The sequence below is a fragment of the Pteropus vampyrus genome, unplaced genomic scaffold, assembly GCF_000151845.1.
Source record: "Pteropus vampyrus isolate Shadow unplaced genomic scaffold, Pvam_2.0 Scaffold14, whole genome shotgun sequence".
In the NCBI taxonomy this organism is placed as follows: Eukaryota; Metazoa; Chordata; class Mammalia; order Chiroptera; family Pteropodidae; genus Pteropus; species Pteropus vampyrus.
In genome coordinates this window covers 10,393,344-10,413,099 of record NW_011888795.1, presented here as the reverse complement: position 1 = coordinate 10,413,099, position 19,756 = coordinate 10,393,344, and the positions used below count along the sequence as shown (strand labels likewise).

General features: G+C 39.6%; 1 protein-coding gene across 1 annotated transcript in view; it reads right to left on the bottom strand.

Moving 5' to 3' along the window:
* MCF2L2 (MCF.2 cell line derived transforming sequence-like 2) overlaps positions 1-19,756 on the bottom strand; it is a 195,338-nt gene that overhangs the window by 26,484 nt on the left and 149,098 nt on the right. Inside the window, exons 16-22 of the mRNA XM_011382746.2 lie at positions 18,035-18,101; positions 16,884-16,999; positions 15,678-15,747; positions 11,472-11,564; positions 10,749-10,841; positions 8,547-8,618; positions 6,400-6,525 (exon numbers count right to left, since the gene is read on the bottom strand). Of these exons, the coding sequence (XP_011381048.2) occupies positions 6,400-6,525; positions 8,547-8,618; positions 10,749-10,841; positions 11,472-11,564; positions 15,678-15,747; positions 16,884-16,999; positions 18,035-18,101 (637 nt within the window). The remainder of the gene's footprint in view (positions 1-6,399; positions 6,526-8,546; positions 8,619-10,748; positions 10,842-11,471; positions 11,565-15,677; positions 15,748-16,883; positions 17,000-18,034; positions 18,102-19,756) is intronic.

Here is a 19,756-nt window from a genome sequence, read left to right as displayed (position 1 = left end):
ATGGCAACCAGAAAATAACAAGAAAATTAGGATGAAGATAAAAGATTAAAAGATGAAGAGGTTGTACATAAGACTCACACAATAAAGTCATATGAACTTGCTGCAGACACAGCTCTGACCATCTAGTAGGCAGTTCAGAGGGAAACACGGTGAGTTATATGATTGTTATGTCCAAAGACATACCCAAACTACTTGTTCAGGAAAAGCATGGACATTCCTGTTAATAAGACGTGAGACAAATTTCTCCCATGAGTCCTCATAAAGGGTGACAAAGTCAAATGCGGAACACATCCTCAAGCACGTCCCAGACTAGATAGATGAATGGATTTTAGGTAAAGCTGTTTTTAAGAACACGTTTGGTGAATGTGGAGGGATCATTTCATAGGCACAGCTGACCAAACAATTCTAAAAGAGGCCAGAATAATATGGGCGCAAGGGCCAAGCCCAGGTGTACACTTTAGAATGACCTGTAGAGGGATGGGCAATGTTAGTTAGATGTCTGCCAAGGCCATGGCCAAGGAGGAAGCAGCTCTGTCCACAGCCCTACAGAAGAGGCAACCATGGGCAGTGATGTTTTTGTCCTTTATCACCTCTGCACTTTCCTCCTCACCCCACCTGCAGCCATAGCTGTTCATACCTTGGGAGGCGACTGACCAAAGCATGTGACTCCAGCGAGGGGCCAGTCCCTCACCACAGAGGCCAGGTGTGAAAAAAGATGCCAGACGGCCAATCTGATCCTTGTCTCAGCTGAGGAGAAGGCAGCAAGCAGCAGGAGCTATCTCTGGGCGATGATTTACCAGAGGGCAGGTGGTGGAATGAAAGGTAAGGAAGCAGAGCAGTGAAGATGATGAGTCACCAGAAACTATGAAGAAGAGGAAAAGATGTAGATGGAGGGAAAGAACCAGTCAGGAAGTGGGGAGAGGAGAGGACAACAGGCATGTAGTTAGTTATACCTGCCCATATAGGCAGAGCACACAGATGAGAACCCCAACTCCCAGGCCAAGGCCCCAGAGCTACTGGGAATCATAGAATTGTCCAGTTCCCACCTCTGTGAGCTGGGCTCTGCCATTGTTCTGACTCTTTTTGAGGTTCTGTGGTTGGCTCTTCATCTGTCATCACAGGAGATCACTGGAGGCAATCACTGGATCTAAGTCCAGCTGAAAAAGATGAGCTTCATATCCTCCAGATTGCCTTGCATAAACTTTCTCAGGACCATGCTCATGATGGGATTAAAGAGCCAGGATTCATGCCTGTGTGGAGGATGCCCACCACCAAAGGAAAGTGGATGGAGGGATTCCTCAGAGTAGGACCAAGGATTACCAGTGGTCATCTTTTCAACCATGGGTTTCTTTTCTTTCCATTCAGACCATAGTTGGTTCCAAAGCTGGAGACCACACGTACAATCTCTTGCAGGTATTTGTCCCTTCGAATGTATTTCTTTATTTATTGGCATTTAGTGAGTGCCTGAGGGGATATGAAGCAAAAGGCTCAGCACTATGAGGGAGCTAATGCAGTGATGTTCCTGTAATGGGTGAATAGCATCTCCCCCCAAACTCATGTCCACCTGAGACCTCAGAATGTGACCTTATTGGAAACAGGGTCTCAGATGTCATTAGGTAAAATAGGGTCATACTGGATTGGGGTGGTCACAAAACTAAAGGGTGGTGACCCTATAAGAAGAAAAAACAGAGACACAGAGACATACACATAGAGAAGACAGAAGCAGAAATCGGAGTGATATAGCTATAAGCCAAGGAATGCAAAGCGCTGCCAGAAACTATTAGAAGCCAGGAGAGGAGCAAGGAAGGGTTTTTTCCTAGAGCCCTCAGAAGGAGCATGGGCCTGCCAACACCTTGATTTTGGACTTCTAGCCTCCAGAATTGTGAGAGAACAAATTTCTGCAGTTTTAAACCCCTCAATTTGGTTGTGGTGCATTCTTATGGCAGCTCCAGGAAATGAATACACTCCCAACCAATTTTTCTACCAGTGACGTAATGGTATCGCTCTCACTTTAGGGTGTTGAAGAATCTGATGCATGTGAGCTCAGAGATGGAACAAGGATTACCCCCAAACAAACGAGCAAGTGAAAAGTCCTCCTCTGAATGGGAAATGATGGCAAAATAAGCAAGCAAATTCTACCACTTTCATGTGTGGACATTTTGTAGGTAAGCACTCAGATATGAGAATTTCAAATGTGACTGCACAGGCCAAATGAAGAAGCTGGCTGAGAGGGTGATTTTAAGGAAGCTAATCTCCAGAAAGAGACCTCTTTTGGGTGCTCAGGGTTTCATTCCTGAAAGTGACAGCTACTGTGACAGAGCTATATACTTCTTGCACAAAGAAGCAGGAAACATCTGTATCAACCTGATACAGAAATGCAAAGCAGAAGCTGTGGAACAGAGGAGCCCATTACTACAATTGCCAGAAGCGAACAGGTTCCTTTCCTTCCAGCCTGATCAAGTACCCAAATAAGTCTGTCCCTGAGCCCCTGTATTCATAACCTGTGAGGTACCAGGCACAGTGCTAGTGCCTTAATTAAGATTTATTCTCACTTACTCCTTACAACCATTCTTAGACACAGGTGTCATGAGGGCAGGAAGATCCACGAGGCAACTCCATTGAGTCATTTAAGATGATTTACTCAGCCTTACTTTTGCAGCCAATGGTATAAGATATAAAATAGAAATAAAATACCTGGCCCTAGGCCACAATAAACTTGCAATAAAAATACTTCCTTTAATGAATTGTATAAATTTGTTCCAGGAAACAAAAATGTTTCATTCAACCTTTACTATTCAACTTTGGAAACTTCCTGGCAAGCCAGGATTTAAAAAGATTCTAAATGTATCTTTATTTTATGCATTGGATTGAAGAGAGGGGAATTTCTTATTTATTTTTTTATTTTAGTAAATGAAGGGAAGTAAATTACATCTCAGTGTTCCACAAAACAACCTTTGTTTTAAAAATATTGTTTAAGGCTTTTGTGATCAAATTAAACCAAGAACTGAGTATACATACACAAGGAGAAACATGTAAATATCAGAAGGAAATTTTTCTTTTAGTTGTTTTAATCATTAATTCATCCACTTAAGTTCAGTTTCTTTTCTTTACAAAACCAGGTTAATATTGGATGTCAAGTAGAGAAGCTAAGATGTTAAGCTGAATTTATCAGTACATACAGCATATGATTGTAAACACCTTGTGACAAAGTTCTACAAAGATAAGGCAAAAAATTTCAGGATCATTAGATCTGAGTTATTAGTAGTTGAGTTCTTGGTAAACTCTAAACAGCATCAGGTGAAGAATGTGTTGAGAGGACAGCACCCTGGACAGGGAGTGAAGAGATCCAAGAAATAGTCCAAGCTGATACTCATGTGATCTTAGATGAATTAACTCTTCCTTCCATGGATCTGTTGCTGAATCAGAAAATTCCAGTGCCTGCTCCTCTATAATTCAATAGGATTATACAAAACTGTCAGGATAAATTAGCCAATACACAAGATATAAAGCAAGCTAAAGCTTTAGCAAACAACAACAACAACAACAAAAAACAAACAAAAAACAAAAAACAAAAAGAAACCATAGAGTGTATGTCAAAGGTGCAATTCTGAGGACACATGGGGGAAAAAGTTTTTTGCATTTGGTGTAAAAGCTCTAAAATTCTATAAACTAGTTCATATTATTTGCACACAAGCTGGCTCGGAATGAAATTAGGGTAGCTTGTTATTTACTCACATTTTAATCATTCTATTCTCATAACTTCCTCCTCATATGTTATTTATACTCAGAAAAATAACCTGGTATTTCCTACCTTGTGTACAGTTTCTAGAACATTCATTTGACTCAGGCAAATGAATATCTAATAGGGATAGCTGACACACGTTCAAAGATAAAAAGAATGGAAAGATGTCCCAAAATGATTAAACAAATTGCTCCCTTGACTTTCCTTAGCTGCAGGAGGAAAAAGTTAATACCAAGAAAACGATCTCTCACACACACCCTGTGGTTCATGAATACCCTCTTGAATCATGCATCAGTAGTAAGCAAAGAGCACTCTGGAGTCCCAGGGGACAGTAACAGCATCACGGCCCAGATCATGGCAAACCCAGTGGAGCTATTTCTGAGATGCTGGCCAGAGAAACACCAGGAGGGAGGGAAATAAGATCACAGTTTTTTTGCCCCTAATTAATTTGCATGGTTTTATTTGTGATAAGGAATAAAAAGAAAGGTCATTTCATCCATAACTCAATAAACAGAATTTTTTAAAACCAGGTAAAAAGGAAAAGGAAAAAAAAATGAATGAAAGTATCCATCTAAAATGTAATTTTCAGAATGCTTGATCCCTATCTGGTAGGCAGAATAATAGCCTCCCACAGAGGTCCACACCCTAATCCCTGGATCTGAGAATATGTCAGGTTACATGCTGAATGGTTGCAGATAGAATTAAGGCTGTTAAGCCGCTCACTTTGAGATGGGCAGATTATCATGGATTATCTGGGTGTGTCCAATACAATCACAAGAGTCCTAATTGGATTGTTAGGTTTTTTTCTTGGTGTTGAGTTGCATGAGTTCTTTATAAATTTTGAATATTAATCCCTTATTGAATGTATCATTGGCTAATATCTTCTCCCTTTCAGTAAGTTATTTTTTCATTTCTTTGATGGTTTCCTTTGTTGTGAAAAAACTTTTTAGTTTGATATAGTGCACTGTTGGTGGGATTACAAATTGGTGCAGCCACGATGGAAAATTATATGGAGGTTCCTCAAAAAATTAAAAATAGAACTACCTTATGGCCTAGCAATTTCGCTTCTGGTTATTCATCCGAAGAAATCCAAAATACTAATTTGAAAATATATATCCACCCCTATGTTCATTGCAGCATTATTTACTATAGCCAAGATATGGAAGCAGCCTAAGTGCCTATGAACAGATGATTGGATAAAGTTGTGGCACATATACATACAATGTATACAATACAATGGAGTATTACTCGGCCATAAAAAAATGAAATCTTACCATTTGCGACAACATGAATGAACCTAGAAAGTATTATGCTAAGTGAAATAAGTCAAACAGAGAAAGACAAATAACATATGATCTCACTTATATGTAGACTCTAAAGAAGAAAATAAACAAAACGGAAACAGACTCATAGATCCAGAGGACAAACTGATGATTGACAGATGGGAAAGGGGTTGGGAATAGTTATAAAAGGTGAAGGGATTAAGAAGTACAAATTGATAGTTACCAAATAGTCATGGGGATGTAAAGTACAGCATAGGGAATATAGTCAATAATATTTTAATAACTATGTATAGTGCCAGGTGGGTACTAGATTAATTCTGGGGAATCAATTCATAAATTTTCTAAATGCCTAACCACTACGCGATACACCTGAAACTAATGTAAAATATTGAATGTCAACTGTAATTGAGAAAATAAAGAGTCCTTAAAAGTGGAAGAGAAGCAGAAGGAAAGGTCAAAGTGATGCTATCAGAGTGAGAACTCAACCCACTGTTGCTGGCTTTGAAGGGCAGGCAGTAGCCATGAGTCAAGAAATGTGGGTGGTTTTCGTAAGATGGAAAAGGCAAGGAACAGCCTCCTGAAGGGAAGGCAGACACCTTGATTTTAGCCCAGTGAGAATGTGTTGTATTTCTGCCCCATGGAACTGTGAGATAATAAATTTATGCTCTTCTAGACCATCAAGCTTGTGGTGATTTGTTAACACAATAAATACACCCAAGTCAAAATCCAGAGTACTTCACAGTGAAAACCAGTTGAATATTACTTATGTTCCAATCCCAAGGCAATCACACCGTTATAGAGGACGGTGTGCCCGGGGCTGATCTGCTCAGGATTAACCCCAGTGCTAGGGTAGAGATGGCGCGACTCTCCAGCACTGCCTCTCTTGGTATTTTCTTTTAACTATTTGAATTAAGGGATGTGCAACATGTGCTCGTTGGGCCTCTTCTGGGATCTGCGATGTAAAATGGGGTTCGACTTTCACTTAGGACCCATTTTCAAAGTAATTTTCACGGAGAAAATCTGCGTCAAGAAGGAAAATCTTAATATTTTAATAGTGCCACGAGTCAAAAAATAAATTATTCTTTTAGCAGTTTCCCCAGCCCATGTATATTCTGGTCCCTGAGTTCCTGAGTCTGGGTCAGTCTCAGCATTCAAGACCGAAAAGAGAACAACTTGAGATTCCTGAAAATGCTGAGGGGCTGCTTGGAATCTTGTAGCACAGGTTTGTTGAACCAATTTAGGCTACCTTCTCCAAGTCAAATTCCTGTACCATAAATCATTTCTCTGACTTTGCCACAGCATCTCCTACCTTTGTAATATCGTGTCTGCCTTTCATGTGAAACGTGCCAACACATGTTATGGAAAATAACATACCGGACATCCAGTGACTGCTGCCAGGTCCATGGCCAACTCACATGACTTGATCAAATCCTCCATCACAGCTAAAGCTTGGTGTAGTTCAGCTAAGAATGCTGAATCTTTCGTCATCTTTGGCCCATTCTGTGGAAACCAAATGCCTTGTTGGAAATCAAAAGGTAAACCATTTACTAAGTGAAGAAGGAAAACAGGACAGATAAGGAGCCACGGATCCAGCCAGCATGAAGTGTCTGAGGTGGTGGGGACGTTGATATGTTTCCCTGCTCCCAAAGAAAGATGGCTAAAGATAATTGCTGGTTTATCATCAACCACGCCTCTGTACATTATTCTAATGAAGAATAAATTTCATTAAATCACGGGTATTATATTCCTGCTATGTTAAGAAACAATCTGAGCATTATAAAGCATGAAAGAAATCAGCCCCTTTAAATTGGCTGCTCTCTCTTTTATATCCCATACCCCTGGGACCTATGGAAAAGTACAATCTGAGTATCACATTTCTATGTTTAATGTGAAAGTCTTATTCCTATGGGTAAAATCATACTTAAAACCATCCCAGAAGAGGATATTTTAAACTCCTATAGAGGCAAAGAATGGGCTGTCACGTGGAGGTTTTCTAATGACTCACATGTAAAGGCTGTGAGGATTGCATTTGCCGCATTGATCTCCAACAGCTCTGCCCTTTCTCTCTCCTCTCCTCCCCCAGCCCTCCCCACATGCTACCACCTTTAAAGATGCCAAAGAGGTAAGCCAATGAGGTCTGACACCCCACCCCCCCAAATAAACAGCATTAAGAGGAAAAGCCGGAACTGCTCATTCAAGAGACTAACGTTCCAACTGTTACCACTGTGATACTCAGGACAGGATAGGGAGGATTATTTCAGCTTGAAAGGCTTTTGCTTAGGTTTTCAGTACTTTATGCCCCTGCTACCTACATAACATATTTATCTGTTATCTAGTAAACGCAAACAAAAAGAGTTGGTTTCTTCTATTTGAAAAAAACAACAACAACCCATCAATTTCTACAACAAAGAACAGATAACTCTTTGCTGCTCCCCATATAGCCCCACCTCTTTTGCCTTCTGCTGCGTGATGTATTTTCTTAATCTCTGCCAAAGCATTTTTGGATCAGAGATATGAGTGACAGGACTAATGAATGGAGCTGAGCATGCTGGCTCCACTGAACAATTCACCATGGATTCTTACGTTCTCACTCATAATAAATGTGCTCCAGGTCCCGGTGAAAGACAACAGAGTCTCACCCGACTTTATAGTGGCGTCATCAGTAAAGGATTAAAAGTTCTTACACCAGGTATCTCTTTTCCAAATGCTTAAAACTCAAATTCCTTTTAGAGACTCACCTGCTCCTATTCTTTTGCCTTCCTAGTTTTGCATTGGTAATGTAGAACTCATAAAAATGCTTATGAACATTGTTAAATTCTCTAACTCAGGCTAGCTTCCTTTGTTCCAGGCTACAAAATTATTACCTGTGTCTGGAGCTTCTTCCAATTTCAAGGGATCCCCACCACACATTCGAAGCAGAGAGGGCATGCATATGGCTGCTCACCTTGAAATACATGCCTCAGGTTTTTCTTGTTAAAACCAGAATATTCAACAGGAAATTTAAAGGAAACCTCACTGCTAGGCCACAAATTTCTTCATAATCTTGTTGGCCACCAATTTCTCTAAGAGAACCTTGGCTGTCTTTCTTAGAATTCACACACACACACACACACACACATACACACATGAAGGAGAACAGGGCATAATGTAAACAAATTAGATATACAAAGAAATAAATATAAATCATTCATAATCCTACCATACAGAAAACCACAATAGAGATGTTATCATATTTACTTCCAGTCTTTTATATATGCATTTTACACATTCCTGTTTGTATTCCTGTTAAAACATTTTTATGTGAAAGGAAAAACTATATTACCACTTACCCTGCTATAAATCCCCACTTCGAAATTACCTTTCATTTTTTTTAGTTTTGTTTTTTTCCCCTGACTGTGAATTATAGGATACATACAATTTTAGAAAATTTAGACAGTGAAGCAAGGAAAACAAAATGCCCCCACCCATGGGCGAACACCTTTAACAGTTTGTTACATAAAACAATATTTAAAATCCAGTACCTTGGCCGAACCTCCCTCTAAGTCTCCTGGGTCTATCTCCAAATCCTCAGGAGATTCAAAATCCAGCAGACCCTGCATTAACCCAAAAGCTTTAATGAAAATCAAAAAGTATTTGGTGATGGAAGGAAATCTAACTATGGGTGCTGAACACACAATGTAACATATGTACGATATACTGTTGAATTCTACACTTGAAACTTACTGGATTTTGTTGATCCATGTCACCCCAATAATTTTTAATAAAAAAAAAGAAAATCAAAAAGTAGAATGCTGACTAAATCTACTGTGCAAATAATCTCCAAATGCTAAACTAACTGAGCGAACTTCAGTTATATAATACAGTGTTATCTACTGTAGTCACCATGTTTTACATTGGATCCTCAGAACTTATTCATCCTACAGTTGAAAGTTTGTACCATTTACCAACCTCTCCCTATTAATTATGTTTTAAATATTAGCCTATTTAATTTTTAAAAGAAGAAAAATGAATGTTGCTCTTATGACATGAGTTGGATTACACAGGAAATCAGCATGACCATCTATTCTAAAATACCCTTCTTGCAATAAGCAAAGCTTACAGTAAACAAGTAATGGACCGTTTTACAAACCACGTCATAAGTAACTGAAATCCAGGCAAGAAAAATTCTCTACATTAAATCTGATAGTTTCTACCCATCACTTAGCTTGTTCGATAGAAATCATGAGCTTGATGAAAGTAGATTCCTATCATCCCTATGCATGTATTTAAAATGTGTATTTAAATACATGTATTTAAATGTCTAATTAACTTGCCAAGTGAGTCATTAGACATTATGTACTCAAAAAAACTCTCGATCATGACTATCAGTTTTTACAGTATCTCAGATATTAATCATTTTATAGATATTTCTTTTTTGTGTTTCTTATTAATTTCTATGAGCTGATTATTAAGTGTGCTGAATATTTATCATATGTCTTGCTAATATAATATTTTCCTCAATTTTTCACGTGTGAGTTTTTAATGGTATAATCTATCATTCCTTTCCCTCTCTTTTATACATAGAAAAGCTCTCTCGCTCTAGGATCCCATGATCCTTTCTAAGCCATGAGGCATTCTAACATCCATGCTCTCTCAAAGAAGCTCATGGTAGGCACTGCAGAACGAGCTGCATTCCTCAGGGTGGAGAACACCACAAAGTTCTTCCTCTCTTCACAGGCATGCTAGTGGTTTGGACTTGTTTTTCTGGGCACCCAAAAAGCTTCACTAAGGGAAAAACTGGTCTGCTCTGAGTAGCCTCCAAGGCATGGTTTCCAACAGACCCCCAAAGAATATTTTATAGTGATTCTGTCTCGTGTTTCCTCAGTGAAATAAAGCTAATGAAATCTTCTAAGTATTTTCTAACATGTATTACTTAATTTAATGTTCCTCAAAAGCATATTATAAAAGTATTATTTTACAGGTGAGGCAGAGAGAGGTTACGTAACTTGTCTGAGTTCATACAGCTGTCAGAGCTGGGATCCACACCTAGGCTGAGTAATTTCCGACTTTGCATTTCTAATCATTATGCCCTACAGCCCTCCGCATATGGTACAGAACCTAGATATTGTGTCAACATCACTTCAATGGGAACACCTGAGCCCTTCAGTTCCCGATGAAGCCAGACCCAGTGAGTGAAGACCCCCACCAAACCCTGCCCTCTCCTCACTGGGCCCAGCGATAAGACTTCATGACAGTAAGGATGGGACAGTCAGAGGAATATGAGGTCCTAAGTGAATGCTGTATCAAAACATGCTCACAGATATCACTCATGGTGAGAAGCATTGAGTCAGCATCCTTATTACAACACTTGTATGACATCTCCATCTATAAAACAATGACTACAGGTCTCCCCACCCTCTCAGTTGCCAGCAGTGTGGCCGTATCCCCCTCCTCACTTTGCTCCCAAGGACCTCTCCTCTCCTCAGCCAGGCTCCTTGGAGATTCATGCTCTGGCTGCAGGTTGGACTAGCCAGGCACCCAGGTCCCTTTCAACTCTACGATTTTTTGGTCTTACTACTCATTGAGGAGGGCTGCTGTAGACTTGGAGGACAGAAAAAGCTCAAAGGATAGACATCTTCACCTTTGGAAAAGGAAGTCACAACTCCACATGTCTAAAGAAAAGAGCAGCATAGCACAGGCATCTGTTTTCCCAACAAAGAAAAGCACTGTCTTATTGACTTTACCTTCAACAGCGTCTGGTATTTTATAAGTCTCTGGCTCGGTCCTCTAAGATATTTAAAAAGAGGGAGATTGTGATCCAATTGGCGCTGGCATACCTTTAAAAACCAAACAGAAACAACATAAAACAAAACAAACAACACTCAGAATGAAAGTGGCAGCAATTAAATACAAGAAATGAAACAAGCTCTTCATGGACAAGAGGGACATCTGTGTTGACCAGTTTCGTAATGTTACTGAGCTGTCCAGTCCTTTGGGAATGAAAGAAAGTGAAAGGCAACAGCTTGGCTAGTAGTTTTACAGGCAACTAGGGAAGCAGGACCATGTATTTCTTTTACAAAGCAAGTCCGCTAGAAGACAGTGGGGCATTTCAAATCTTCCTGAAAAAGAGGCAGACTGTCTTCGAGTTGGGGTATGGTGGGATATGTTCAGGTCATTTTGAGTCTGGAAGGTACCTGATAACTTATTGATGTCATTTTTAAAACCTATCCTAGAGGAAGACTCCGGTTTTCTCCTGGGGCTACAGCTGCTCCTCACAGGCTTGTCCCACAGAGACCCAGGGCATCAAAACGTCCAATGTGTAATTTCAAAATAAGAGACACTTTTAATAAACATAAATCTCAAACTCCTCTGCGTAGTTCATACTTTTGATATCTTTAAAAATCTGATGCACGTAAACACTGTCCAGGGAAAACAATTTGTGGGAGACCTTGTAATCTTAACATTACCCCAAAGTAGGCACAGTCTTGACATTCTTGCCAGATTGCTGTAGCTCGGGGCAGATTCTTATGGTATTTAAAATATATTTGAAGATCTTCTTTCTGAGTGGGAAAAATTAGAACAAATTAATTAGTTAGCATTTTCCAGGAAGTGGACAGGATAATACAAGTTTATTCATTCATTCAGCAAGCCTGAGATTCTTCGATGTGTGAGGAACTGGGGACGCACCATAAATAACCTTAAGTAGGGAAAGTGTATGATGGGGAGGCAAAAAGAGGGCTGTAAACAACTGTAAGTACTAAACACAGATATGAACAAAGTGCTGTGGAAGCAATTACAGGACTCTGGTAAATTAATAAGTAAATTCATGAACAGGAGTTGGTTTTTATCTTTATCATTTCTCCTGTGCTCTTTATTTAGGACACTGATGTCTCCCCTAAATAGGTTTTTTTTTTTTTCTAAAATAGTTCTTCAGTGAATGATAAAACTAACAGGAAAAGTGCTGGTGACTGATGGCCCCTCCATTCTCTCTCTCTCCACTTTCTCCTTATTAAAATCATCATGATGCCAGCTCTAGGAAAAAAACCTCAGAAACAACAAAAGATAGAAACACCTCAGAAGGAAAATGTGGCAGTTTGGACAAAACACCACAGATCTAAATTTTGTGGGCAAGCCCCAAAGCTGCAAGCTCTGCCTCATACATCACCTTCAACCTGCAACACAAGACTCTCAAAAGGAAAAGTTACGTGACTATCTCAGCTAGAGATGGACAGGGATTCTCAAGTGTGACCTATATTCTCCTCATGTCAAAGACCATGAGTTGGGGCACACATCTGCCAATATCCCAGGTAGAAAGGATATCCTCAGCTACAGAGTCAGCTGGCCAGCCCCATCTGCTCCATCAGGAAAGCCTGTTCCACAGCAGCTGTGCTTGCCACAGAGCCCATGCTGCTGTGGCAGAGAAGCCCACGTGGCTACTTCCTTTTAGATTTTTGTGTCCCTACCTTCCTAAGGCCAACTTTCGATGTCCTCCATGTGGACATGGGCTATATTTCCCTTCATGGCTTCAACTCTGTCTATTCTACTTCTAAACGCACTGCTATAATGAATGATTTCCATTTCTATATCTCCTCCCCTCTCCTGATGGATTTAAGTGGTCATTTCACTACAAGAACTATGGCAACTCTGCATTTGCTACTCTCTCCAGGAAAAATCACATGAACACACACAGACACACAGACACACACACACACACACACACACACACACACACACACATGTTTAGGAAGAGAAATGTTCAGATTGGTTAATAATTTAGAGCTTAACAATAATACATTCACTATGCATTCACTCAAGAACTACCTACTGAGTGTCACTGATGTGCTGGCACTATGCACAGAACATTTGCTAAACTCAGTGGCTCCCAGAGCACAGCAACCTAGACATGGGGAACATTTTTGCCATCCTGAAGGCCAGGCTTATAAAACATTAAAAATTGACGACGTCATCTCACCCAGAGCTCAAAGCCTTTGGTTCCTGAAATAATTCAAGGTTTCACTGCTTTCAACACTCCCCAGCAGAAGATTCTCAGAAATTGAAGAGACTTGGGAGATCAAGCTTCCTACCCAGTGGAACACCCTCAGCAGTCAGCCACATGTTTCCAGACTCTCCCCGTAACAGAGAGGGACCTGGTTCTCTCGGTAGATGCTGAGCTGAAACCTGCATTCATGAAAACTTCGCCCCTTGGTCATGTGTCTGCGCTTTGAGCAACAGAACATTAAAGGCCTTCAAGAACCAAAACATAACTCTTGACCTAAATTTGTTCTTTGGTCCTCAGAGAAAGGATGTGCACTAACTAGCAGCATGTGAAAGTGCCTGATTCTCCTCACCTCCTTATAGAATCGATCAGCAGGCTAAAAAAATTATTACCGAAACTCATATTCACATAGGGAGACATGATTGCTTACGGATTAAAACTGTGGGCTCTGGTGGTAGATGGCCCAGGTTCATTTGATGGCTTTGTCAATTATGAACTATATAGCCCGAGGTCAGGTATTTAACCTTCCTACACTTCAGTTTTTTCATTTGTTAAGGGGGCTCACAGCAGCAGTCAACTCCTGTGATTACTGTTAGATGAAGCGAGATGGTATACAGAAACCTCTCAACAAATGAACGAATATGCAGAGTACCCAACGAATAGCAGCTACTGTCAAATCACTTTTTACATTGTAGAACCCTTCTGCATGCATTATTTTACTTGATTTCCACAATAACTTTACATGTTGGTATTGTTAAGTCTGTTATATGGAGGAGAAAAGTAAGACTCCAAGGGTTTAAGTGACTTACTTGAGGTCATGCAGATAGCAAGCGGCTCAACTTAGAAATGAAGTTGTGTTCCCCGAGTCTCATCCCTGTACTCCTCTCATTGAGCAAATGGAGCACAAAGTAAACCACTGACAAATATTATACATAGAGCTTGGTTTTCGGGGCGGAATCTCCCTGGATGCTGTAGGTTATAGAGTCTGAATAAAACACTTGGCTAGAGCAATATTTCAAAATTCATTTTTATGATTAATGGAATTCTGCAAATCCTACTGACAAAAGGTAAACTTCTATAGTAAGTAAAGGATGGTGGGTCAGCTTTATTGGCTGACAAATCCGAGTCTTTGTATAGAAGCAGCCAATTCTCTCAAGGATTCTCAAAGATTAGATAATTATGGCTTTTAGTTACTCCATTTGTCCTAGAGTAATAACTTTGTGCTTGATAAGAATTTATTACCTGTATTTTTTCTCCAACATCATAAATCATATAGGACTATGATTGTGGTCTGGATTAATGATTTCTAAGGTGTCTCCCAGCATGGGAGACTGTACAACGCTTTGTAAAACTTTAGGAGAGGAATTCTTCTAAGAAAAGACATTTAATTAGCAACTCCCTGACCATTTTGTCATACTTGGACAATTTTTATTTGACAAGATCCATTTTTCCCCACAGAATTTGGTCTTTTTCTCATTCAAAAATTTAAATAAATCTTTGCAACAACAACATAAACAATTATAAAATATTTCTGAACCCTGAAAGTAGATTTCACATTGGTGGTTTGATGAGTGCAAAATTGCGAAATAGTATGAAACACTAATAATGCTCTAAAAGTAATTCAAAAAGGAAATCAATCACATTGAATACAAAATAGTTTTCAGTGTGTTATCTAGAATACCAGCACTTGAAAAACCTATCATGGGGGCCATGGTGGAAAGCCCATGCAGGGCCTTTCAATCTGGTGAGGAGCTCTGTTTTTCCATTATGTCAAATACCTTGAAACCTGGCAAATTTTGCTCGCTTGCTTTCAGTTTACCAAAAGTACAGCTCTTAAACTTTATCTGCCCTAATTTGGATTGTTTAAAAAATTTGAGGTTATTTGATCTGTTGTCTCAAGCTCACAAAAAAGAGAAAAACTAGGAAGAGATTGAAAAGAAGGGCTAGTTGAGAGAGAGAATAGGAAAGATATAGAAAGTAGGGGGCACCAGGGGCACCTGCACTGGCCTCCTACGGGGAAGAGGGCACTTGGTGGGGATGGTGTCGGGTAAAAACACTTCTGTGCCAGCTTGTAGGCAGCACCATTGGCCCAAACGGCCTGTTAATTGCCCAAAGCAGGAGTTGGAGAAGCAGTGAGAAGGAAGAAGTCTGTGTGGTTGGAAGGGGAGGTAGGAGTATGTGGCTATAGGACAGGAAATTCATAAATTGGGTACTAAATATCAGAGAGGCTGCATATATAACATTTCCTAACCACACTCTAGGCTGTAAAAAATAAAATGGAAGTAGATACATTTGGGGGGATTTTTAGTTTCACATCAGCACTTCTCTTGAGAGTTAATACAGCTAGTGAGAAATACAAGTGTGAATCTTGTCCTAAAAGAGCTTAGTCATTCAGAGTCTTTCGGGATCACCTACTTTGGGTTGCCTGGGGGGCCGGTCTTTCATTTCACTGGACTTTGCAAGAGGCCAGGCTTGTAAGTGGCTTCCACTGATCAGTGTGAGCTCAGTCAAACTGGGGTCATCTGTCACTGAGTGAAGGATTCTCGCTTTGCATTCAAAAGGCAGATATAAGTTTTTAGACCACTTGTGTTTCCATTAGCCCTTGCCACTTACACAGAAAATTAAGGGCTGACTTTAATCGCATGGCTATTTTGGTTTATTTGGAACACAGACTTACTCTCTTGAGAAAGCAACTTGCCAAAAGCTCAGGGTTTTCAGTGCACTTTTCCAATTCTTTTAGAAAAGTCCTGTGGAGAGAAAAGTACAACAATGCTTTGATTTTTACACTCATGGGGTTAAATGGTTTTTAAAGTAAAGTAAAAAGGTTTTAAGAGGTGCCTAGAAAAAGGTTGTTTTCCAGGCTTTATTGTTCTGGGCTCATCTTCAACGCACGGATTTAGAAGCGAAAAATGTGTTCTGTGATGTTACTAGGATTCACTCAAACCACTCGCAGCTGTTCTGATGATTCTAAGCACTAGGCATAGACAGACTGGATGCACTGATGCACTCTGCGACATGCTAATAATGTTAATAAGAACTGCTGCTGTTGCTGCTGCTACTAATAATCACCGAGAGTTTACTATAAGCCAGGCATAAGCTAAGTGCTTTGCAAACAATATCTCATTTAATCTTCCACCAAACCCTGCAAGATAGGGTTTCATAAATGTGAAACCTGAGGTTCAAAGAGGCTGCATAACTTCTCCAGGGAAAGTAGCAGAAATGAGATTTTCATTTCAGTTTTGACAAGACCAATAGAGGTGAGATGTGGTTAGGAAACAGCTGTGGTTCTTTTCCCTTTCGTCAATCAGTTCTGTGATTTTGGGGGTCATTATAGTGAGTAAAGTGAGCAAACAAGCTGAAGCTGTAAGATGAAAGGATTAGAAGATGATTTCCAAAGTCCCTTCTTCCTCAAATTGTCTAGAACTCAACACCCAAGCAGCCCTGGGCTAAAAGGACAACTTGCTTGACCAGTTAGCATTTTTTTAACACCCTCGTTGCCGGCACTAACTACTCTATGATAACAGGTATGCGAACATGTGTCTTGGTCACTTGGTATTCCCATTGTTGAACACAGCGCCTGATACAGAACGGGTGCTTAATAAATGCTGATGCATAAATAGGTTAATAAGCAAAGGAACAGACAAATACAACATTGATGCCTGGCACCTAGTATATGCTCCATTAATGTCTTTTCCCTGCTTTCTCAGGGACCTTGTGGCACTTCTCCCCTCCTCATCTCATTCTGCCCCAATCCAATCCAGCGACTCTGGATGACTTGCTTAAACCTGAAAATGTCCCAGCACTTTCATCTCCAAATTCCATCAGCCTGTTTCCATCCTTCTCTTACTTTCCATTTTCCCTGATAATGTGAATTATCATATACCTGTTGTGAAATTCGTAAAGTTCTGTAATATTCCCAAAGAGAAAGTCCTTGTTATTCTGAAGAACATCTGGAATGAGGTGCTTCAGCCAAATAAAATCCATTGGAGTAATATATCCCTGCAGAGGTGGAAACAAGGTCGGTTTTTAGGATAGGAACATATAAGAGATGCTCTGAAGAGGTACTCCAGGGAATAAAACTTTCATAAAATAATAGGGGAATATGGCACACATAGTTCCTGAAAGCCATTCCATCAAATATTTTCTTTTGATATTATTTTTCTCACATGTCATATTCAGAAGAAGATGGTTTATTGGCAATGATAATAAAATGGCATTTTTATAGGAAGAACAAATATATCTTTCAAATATTTGTGTTATACAAGTCTAATATGAAAGGACAAAATTTACCCATCACCTTATGACCTGACAAAATTACTATTGTTTTATTATCTTTCCTTCATGACTTTTTAAAAGCTCATTTTAAATGATTATAATCACAGTATATGTATTGCATTTTGCCATATACATTTTAGAATCTGCTTGTCAATTATTACATGTATTGCTTTTAATCTTATAAGCATTTTTCAATGCTGCTACATATTATTCAAAATAATTACTTTGTAACCATTGAATATTTCATTTAGCATGTATATCAGACTTTATTAACCATTCCCTTTTCAATTGGATATTTGGTTTTCTTTCGGTAAAAAATTTCTATTATTATTTTGTATATATAGTTTATTCCTCAAGATTATTTCCTTAAGAAAACAAGGCAAATACACATTTTCATTCTTAAGCAAAAAGTGCTACTTAAAATAATGAGAAACAATTCTCTCTTATCAAATTATCAGAAACATTTCAATTATTATATCCATCGTTGGCAAGCATATGATGAACCTAATTGGGCATTGCTAGAATTAGTATAAATTGGCACAGTCCTTTGGAACTTATTTAGTTACATGGATCACTAATCATAAGAATGTTTTTATTCCTACTGCAAAGACATTTGTGATATTATAAGACCTGAATCTTGGGGGGAATTCTAGAGACATATGGCAACTATTTCGAGTCTCTTTGTGCAACAAAACTTCAGTTCGAATATGCTTAACGCCGCCCCTCCCTCACTGCCCCCCCCCCCGCCAATTTACTCACATCAATTATGCTCTTAATTTCTTTTATATAAATCTCTTCGGTCTCAAGCAAGTCACGTATAACATGCCTGAATCACAGCAACAGGTGGGAAGATGAAAGAGAGAGACAGAGTGGGGGAGAGAGGTTTTTTAGAATTCTTTTATCATAATGTTCATCAACAGTTCCCTTCAGTGGCTCAGCTACTTAGGCTGCAGTCTGTTCATTCTGTTCTATTGAACACCAAAGGCCACCTCTCACAAAACTACAGTGTGATCACACTGGCATAAGAAGAGACAGTAAGGTTAGAGGACTCAAAATTTGTTTGTGCAGCTAGTGAGTGACTTACTTCTGGTGGGCCACAGTGTGAGGGTCAAGAGGGAAGATGTTGGAGTCAGAAATGCCTGGTTTGGATCCTTGGTCAGGAAAGTCTGCCTGACCCCTATATTATATGTGTGAATATTCTCTCCAACTTTCTGTTCACATGGCTCTTTGACCCACACAGATGTATTTTGTTGTGCTCAGGGTTAAACACATGCCAGTCATGCCCCCTTCTTCTGGCATTTGATGTTTCAGTGTGATTGAATTCCTCAGCCAAAAGACATGAGCTCTGTCTGCTTCCCTTGAGGAAGGCAGGTGCAGGATGTGGTGGGTAGAATTCTAAGATGGCCCCCAAGATTCCTGGTCCCTGGTATACACACACCTCCTCCTGGTTAGTCAATCAAACACTAATCAAACACTAATGCTGCTGTGAAGGGATTTTGCCATTCTGATTTGTTCCAAATCAGGTGACCTTGAGATAGAAAGATGACCTGGTTGGGCCTGTCCGAATCGCATGAACTCTTTAGATCTGGGTCTAGCAGTCAGGGAGATTAGAAACACGGGAAGGACTTAACATGAGGGAGCTTCTCCTTTGCTGGCTTTGGAGGGGGACATTTAGCAAGGAGCACAGGTAACCTCTAGGATCTGAGTGGCCCCGAGCTGATAGCCAGCAACGATTTTGGTCCTACAGTTTTAAGAAACTGAATTCCGCTACAGCCTCATGAACTTAGAAGAGGGTATCAAGCACAGCTAGCCAATACCTTGATTTTACCTCTGTGGGACATAAGCAAAACAAACAAACAAACAAAAACAGTCATATCTTGCCCAGACTCCTGTCCCAAGGAAATTGTGAGCTGAGCTGCTAAGTTTCTGGCCATTTTTTATGTAGCAATAGAAAATTGATAGAAAGACAGGCTAGTCCTCATATCTATCTTCAGACAGACTCTTGTTTCTCTTCTTAGGCTATGTGGCCACACTTTCTTTTTCAGGCTTTCTTTTAAGGCTCCAAATGAGTTAGTGTTTGTACATGTGTTCATGTGTAGAACATATACACTTATGGTTTTCTGTGAACTGTTGGTGGATTATCTATTAAATGGTAGCCTATCCTAGTAATACTTTCTTTTTCTTTCATAAAATGGACATGGCAAGGGACAGATAATCAAAGAACACTATATAAGAAATTCGTACAAATATACAAATAGTTATTAGTCTTATGAAAAAAATGCTCAAAACACACTAATCCAACAGAGACATAGTAAAACAAACAAACAAACAAATAAAAATAAAAACAAAAAAACACAATTTTCAACTACTAAAATGGCAGAAATTCCAAATCTCAAAGGAAGACTGATAGGTGAGGATGTGGGAAGACTCTCCAACAATATAGGCAATTTCTTGCAAGATAACTTGGAAATACCTCATCAA